The sequence below is a fragment of the Lactuca serriola genome, chromosome 3 (assembly GCF_051521515.1).
Source record: "Lactuca serriola cultivar US96UC23 chromosome 3, Lser_US96UC23_V15, whole genome shotgun sequence".
Classification (NCBI taxonomy): domain Eukaryota; kingdom Viridiplantae; phylum Streptophyta; class Magnoliopsida; order Asterales; family Asteraceae; genus Lactuca; species Lactuca serriola.
Genome location: NC_136410.1, coordinates 296,700,860 through 296,708,430, shown reverse-complemented (window position 1 = coordinate 296,708,430; position 7,571 = coordinate 296,700,860). Strand labels below are relative to the sequence as shown.

The 7,571-nt window shown below is 31.8% G+C and overlaps 1 protein-coding gene across 1 annotated transcript; it reads right to left on the bottom strand.

Moving 5' to 3' along the window:
• Positions 1-584: 584 nt before the first annotated feature.
• Positions 585-1,175, bottom strand: LOC145096307 (uncharacterized). The gene has a single exon (XM_079034055.1). The coding sequence runs from the start codon at positions 1,173-1,175 to the stop codon at positions 585-587; it is 591 nt and encodes a 196-aa protein (XP_078890181.1).
• Positions 1,176-7,571: the final 6,396 nt, after the last annotated feature.

Sequence of the window (7,571 nt, the reverse complement as noted above, 5' to 3'; positions counted from 1 at the left end):
CTGTTCACCTTATATTCTTGTGTACCAACGGCTACTCCTTCGACATTTGGCAAAACTTCATTTTCATTATATCGGCATATCGCTCTTCCTTCGTCTTCAAGAATCATATTATCCAATATGATACATGCATACATTACGTGTTGTAACATTTTCACCTCATATGACATTGCCCTGACCGTTAGTACTTGCCAACGTCTCTTAAGTACACCAAATGCTCGCTCCACATCCTTCCTAGCTGACTCTTGCGCCTCTTTAAACTTTTTCCTTTTCGGGTCGTTAGGACATGTAAACGATTTCACAAAAATAGAAAAAGGAGGATATATACCGTCAGTAAGATAGTATCCACGCTTATATGCTACCCCATTTTCTTGAAAAGGTACATCGTGTGACTTTCTAAGGTAGATATCGTTGAATACAGACGACTAGTCTAGCACGTTAATGTCAGTGTTTGCACCAGCTGGACCAAAGAATGCATGTCATATCCAAAGATCATGTGATGCGATAGCCTCTAGAATAATCGTCGGCTCTTTGTGGTCGCCTCTCATATATTGACCACGCCATGCGTTGGGGCATAATGACCAACTTCAATGCATGCAATCGATACTACGTAGCATTCTAGGGAATCCATGTTTTCCTTCATGTACCGTATACAATTGGTGGATATCGTTGATAGTTGGTTTGTGCAAATATCGTTGCCCGTAAACCAAACAGATCGCTTTGCAGAACTTGTACACAGAGTCTCTCACGGTACGCTCTGACATTCTAAAATACTCGTCCCATTTGTATGTGCCCATGCCGTATGCTAGCTGACGAATTGAAGCCGTGCATTTTTGAATGGGAGAGAAACCTTTTTTCCCCTTGCATCCATTTTTCCATTGGAAATATGGAAAACGGCCTTCCAAATCGCCAACAATACGTAAAAATAGTTCCTTCCTCATCCGGAACCGACGTCGAAATTTTACAGCGTAGACGGCGTCATCTGCAAAATAATCTTCTATAAGACGATCGTGTCCGACTTCTTGATTTCTACGCAATGGCGGCTTTCTTAGGTTAGGTCGTGCACGTGATCTTTCACCAAGTCGGTTTTGATAGTATGCAACCGTTTTCGCCATGACGGAACCGATAAACTTAGCCTCCTCTACTGCCGTCGAATTGGATGATGAAGATGATGACATTTTGAGTAATATTTTTAAGAAAGAAATATAGAGAAATATAGATTATGGTTTAAAAAATGATAGAATGGGTGAGTATTTATAGATTAAGAAAAGGAAAGGAAAAAAGAATATATATATATATATATATATATATATATATATATATATATATATATATATATATATAGATATATATATATATATATATATATATATATATATATATATATATATATATATATATGTTAACCGCTATATAGCCGTTTGAGTATAAAAAAGAAAAAAAAAAGAATTGCATGGCCAATAGTTGGAAGAGAGAGAGAGAGAGAGAGAGAGAGAGAGAGAGAGAGAGAGAGAGAGAGAGAGAGACTCTCTCCCCCCGGTCCATTCCCGCGGTTCCTTTCTTGGACCCACGGTGTGATGTGCACAGGTGCGGGATCGGTCCCGCTCCTTCCCCGTTGAGCCACTTCGTCCGGTCTTAGACAAGTGATATGTCCTAACTCCTCAAAATTGACGACGTGACTTAAAAAGGTCTTAGAAGCAAATTTTGTAAACCATAAAAACTAGAAAAATTAAATTATCTCCTACATTTTATTCTTATAATTATTCATACCCATTAAAATTATAGCAAATCACTATTCAATTAAACTTTATTTGATATATTCTTAATATAACCTTAATGACTTAGTTAAAAAAAATATGGATGATGATACTTGTCATAATTTTATTGGGTAAGAATATTTATAGACATAAAAAGTAGAAAAAAATTTAATTTCTCTAAAAACGATTTATGTCAAAAAAAAAATTAACAACAATTAAATTTGTGATTTTTAAAAAACCATAAATACTATTTTTGTAGGTCATAACAAAATGTTTAATGATGTACAAAATAGACTGTAAACACGCGTTGGCGTCTTGGTGAGTGCAAGTGGGGAAAATAAAATGTGAGAGATAGGATAGAAAATGAAATCACAAGAAGAAATATAGAATTTTTCCGTTTTATTGAAAAAAAAACCCCACCGAATTCCTACAAATTATTTGTCTCTTCCTCTTTCATGCAAGTAAATAATATCCGCTCAACTCATTTGATTACGTCATGGGTGAATATAATAGGAGAATCTTATGATGGAACTTATATTTAATATTTATATAAATAGAAAGCCTTTTAAGTTTTTAAAAATAATTTTATCTTTTAAAGTCTTTTTTTTTTTTTTTTTTTTTTTTTAAGTTTATTAAAGTCTCGTATTTGTCAAAAATCCTTTTATGGGTTTCCCGATCACTTGCACGTTACGTGAGTAAGTGGGACCCCACGTCAAGGACGACTATGAGGGTGTTTGTTTTTCTTTTTAAATATAACTTTTTAATTTTTAATTTTTTCAAAAAGTTAAAAAAGTCTAAAAAATGTTTGGTAAATGAAAAAAACTTTTAAAATCAACTTTTAGCAAAACACAAAAAATAGCATTTTCAAAAGTCATACTTACATGACTTATTGTCTTTTTGAAGATTTGAGACTGAAAAAAAAAATCACAAACACTTTTTTAAACAAAATCTTTTGAAGAAAAGGTCTTTTAGAAAAAGTCCATTTATAAGAAGGACTTTTTTGAAGTAATCTCAAACACCCTCTGTGTATTTTTTGTTGACTTGACATTGAATTGACGCATAGTTGTCAATTCTAGTAAAAAGAAACGAACTAAGCACGATAATAGCCACAGACGGGATTCGAACTCTGGACATAAGGATTGACAACAACCGATAAAAATAATAATAATAATAATAATAACAATAATAATAATAATAATAATAATTATTATTATTATTATTATTATTATTATTATTATTATGTTCAAGTTAGGAATAATAAAGTAGCATGTATTTGTCAATTTTGCCCCTTATTTTTTATTTATTTTGACATTTTTGGTCCTTACAATCAAAATTTTTATATTTTTTTGGAACCTTTTAATATTCAAAGTTTGGCCACAAAACTTTAAGGAATTGATAATTTTGGTCCATTTTCTAAAAACTTGTTAATTTCAACCCCTTTAATTTTTAGCTATTTTGACACTTTTGGTCGTTGCAGTCAAAAGTTTTATATCATGTTTTTTTTTTCAACTTTGCTACTCGTTCTTTAGCAATTTTGACATTTTTGTTCATTGCAATCAAAAATTATATATATATATATATATATATATATATATATATATATATATATATATATATATATATATATATATATATATATATATATATATATTTGGAACCTTTTAATATTCAAAGTTTAGCCAATAAACTTTAAGGAATTGAAAGCTATGGTCTCTTTTCCAAAAACTTGGTAATTCCAACCTATTTAATTCTATATCCATTTTGACACTTTTGATTCTTACATTCAAAACTTTACATTTTTTTTTTTATAGAAAACACAGAAAAAAGGCCCGGAGCAAAGCCTATGTTTTTTAGCTAAAAGAGTCAACAACGAGTTATGAATAGTCAAACTCATGTTTTTTTGACTGTTTTCATCCTTGCACTTTCTGTGTCTGTCATTTTGGTTTTTTTTTTTTTTTTTTTTTGTATATTTTTTGTATATTGGTTCTCATATTTAACTTTTTTTTTGTTTTTTTTTCATGCCCTCTATCTATCCATCTTCGACTGTTTATCCGTATAAAAATAATCCAAAGTCAACTAAAAGAATCAACGACGCCTATTAATCTATAAACAAAAACGACACTCAAATCAGACGAACACGGCCGATGCGGAGCACAGACAACATATCTAGTTATTATTATTATTATTATTATTATTATTATTATTATTATTATTATTGTTATTATTTGATATTATTATTATTATTATAATTATTTATCTTTTTATATATTTTCATGAATGTCTACATATATTTTTAAATATTTTTTTAATATAATTTTTTTTAATGCTAGAAAATACATTTTTAAATGCATAAATATATTTTTAAGATATCTATACATATAAAAACATATTTATATACTTAAATTTATATTTATATATTTGAAATTATATATATATATATATATATATATATATATATATATATATATATTATAGCATTACATGTGTATTTTTTTTGGTTTGAATATGTATTTTACGATATATAAAATATATAAAAACGGTATATATTTGGTTAGCATTATATGTTTATTTTATCAGTTAAATGTGTATTTTTTATATATAAAAAATGTACAAAAACAGTATATATATATATATATATATATATATATATATATATATATATATATATATATATATATATATATATATATATATATATATACACACACACGCATACACACACAGTTTTCTCTAGTTTATTAGACATACACAAGAATATAGCGGGTATTATGAACACCACTATGTGATTACCATTCTGAACCCTAGTTGCCAAAATCTATTTTACTTCACGATCAAAATATGCTTGAAATCGATGATGGTTTTGTCGAATCAAACCTTATTTCTCTATGTATCGAAAGAAGAACAACTCCCTGTGAGAACATTTGTCCTCCGCGACTATAATTTTGGTGAGCTCCATCATCTTCTACAATCATCACTTCTGAACACCACCATGTCGATTTCTACACCACGATAACTCACACCGGTGTCTTTCGTCTTAACATCAAACAGTAAAATTCCTAGATCACCGACTAACTAGTGAAATTTCCAATCGAATTTTCTTTTTTTTTGATTAATTCGACACCTGGAGTTTCCATTAGCCACTAGAGAAGAAGTCTATTGTTGTAAGGTTTACCTATAACATCCCGAAATTCAGGTACAACTATTGTACCCTTCTTCTTTACCAAATTGTCAAGTTTAGCCCCTACGTGAAAAATGTTGAAGACGAGTACGTTGGGCGTACTGAAGAGTACGTTGCGTGTCACACCCCCAAACCAGAACGGCGGAAACGTTCGGGGGCGGAGGACTTCATGTAAGTATCACAACACATGCAATATAGTAATCCAAGTACAAACAACCATTGCATTAATAAGTATAAGTTTTACATAAGTGCTTAAACATTACATATTCAAACACCAAAGTAGGTATAGTAGAAGACTAGAGTCGTGGTACTATACTAGGTAGTCTTCTCAAGAGCTTCAGGAGTGTACCTGTCTATTGGATTCCTGAGAATACAAGTTATTTGAAAAGAGTAGATCAGCATTTAAGCTGGTGAGTTCATAAGTATTTTAGTTCTGTTAAGTATACTCTAGGTTCTTTGGAAAAGTTCACTGGTTCCTCTAGAAAATCCTATATTTCATGAGGTGATAAACTGATAACCTCAATAGTTTCCCTCTATAATTAATTGGTTTATACTAATTATGTATAACCTAATATCGAACTGATAGCTAAATGGGTGTATCTGCCCTAAGCCCACAACCAAACAAGAAACAGGAAGTAAGGCGTGTTGGGTTTTAGCCATAAGAACTTTCCTATGTGCGCATGCAAAACCCTAATGCTTGGATCTAGGCTTTCTAATAAACATGCATTGAATCCAAGTCTTCTAATGACTAATTAGGTTAAATAACAACATTGAAACAGATCTAGAATGATACCTTTGAGTTCCTTGTTGATCTTGAGGTCTTGGAGCTTCTAGAGTCACAAGTGTCACTCCTCTAATGGCTTACAAACACCAATAGCAATAAGAATGATTTAGGAGAGAGGAGAGGGAAGGAATTCGACCAGAGGTTCCTTGCTTTAGGAGATGTGTCGAATTCCCTATGCCATAGGGTCTATTTATACTTGTAGACTCCTTAAGGGTTACAACCTAAACCCTAATTGGATAATCTTCTCTTAAGGCTATCCAAATCCATTCCTAAGATAAGCATATAGACGATTTTAGCTATCCTAAACCTCTTAGAATTCGTCCATACCATATCCAAATGGAATTACAGTCTAAAGCTTAACTATCAATCAATTGACAGTTTATACCCCTTTATTTAATTAATCTCTTTAAGTCACCAAATTAATTCTAATTAATTCTATGACTTATATTAATCAAATAACAATATATTATTCATTATATTATTCACATAATATATTAATAATATTTACTCTCTCTTAATAAATCATCCTATCAAGTTGCTATGGTGAAGGCAACCCAAAAGGACCATGCACAACCGGATCAAATACTTGCCTAATATAGTTGCAGCCTTAGACACTATTCCAACAGTCTCCCACTTGGATAAGTCTAGTAACTATACAAGTACAATTCGGTTTGCAATCATAGCTCTCAAAGACGCTGTCAACTCTGATCTAATCAATCTTGTCCTTTAGATAAGGGAACGTAGAGTCCTCTGTTAGATATCATGCTGACAATCCTATGGAATGGTTAGTCAAGCATTTAGGTTTCTCGATCTCTGATTTATTTGACATAGAACTTAATCGAACACATCAATTGAGTTCTGACCGGGCCCGACACATAAGTCAAATCAAATCATCGAGCGGCCGAGATATCGCTTTTACCTTCTTAGATAAAAGTTACAGATAAACTTCGACTTATATGCATTTACTTATTAATTAACCAACTATACACAACAATACGTTTTATAACACCAAGTTACTGATGCGTTTTCGTATTATCAATGTACAATCAATTAACAAATAATAAACCATATATCTAGGTTTTAAGACTATATGATATTATCGTCTTGCGATCACCTTTTATATCGTATTCCACAAGGTGATTCCAGCAAGCGTGGGTTTATTCCAATGCTCAAAACTAGTTCATAAGCACTCATGAACGTTGCAGCAATCCTTTGCTATGTCTAACACCATTTAGACACTCTACACACCAATTCATGACAATCTTCTTTCATATCTACTCCCAACATATGAACGATTGTGGACCATTTGAATAATTCGATTATTCCTAATAAACTCAATTATTCTGGAAGTCAAAATATGCAAAGTGAAACAATAGCTAAACAATTAACATAAGATAGTATCATTACTCATAAATAAAACTCCTTTATTTAATCATCAAATGTCAATTTACATTTATCTATTACACGTTTCTAATACTATCTAATCTATGCTAATATCATCCTTCAGCCCAATACTCCTAGCATGCTGTAAGTGCTTAACCCTACTCAGTCCCTTCGTAAGCGGATCTGCTGGGTTATCTTCTGATGATATCCTCTTCACTACGAGTTGTCCTTCTTCTACACGATGTCTGATGAAGTGATATTTTTTGTCGATATGTCTTGATCTACCATGATCCCTCGGTTCCTTGGTTAAGGCAACCGCACCTTCGTTATCACAGAAAATCTCCATGGGCTCCTTTATGGCAGGTACGACTCCAAGATCACCGATGAAGTTCTTTAGCCATATTGCCTCCTTCGACGCTTCGCTCGCTGCAATGTACTCTGATTCGCACGTTGAATCAGCTACGGTCTCTTG

Coding starts and splice junctions, on each gene's coding strand:
- LOC145096307 (XM_079034055.1), bottom strand. CDS start 1,175: ATGTCATCATCTTCATCATCCAATTCGACGGCAGTAGAGGAGGCTAAG.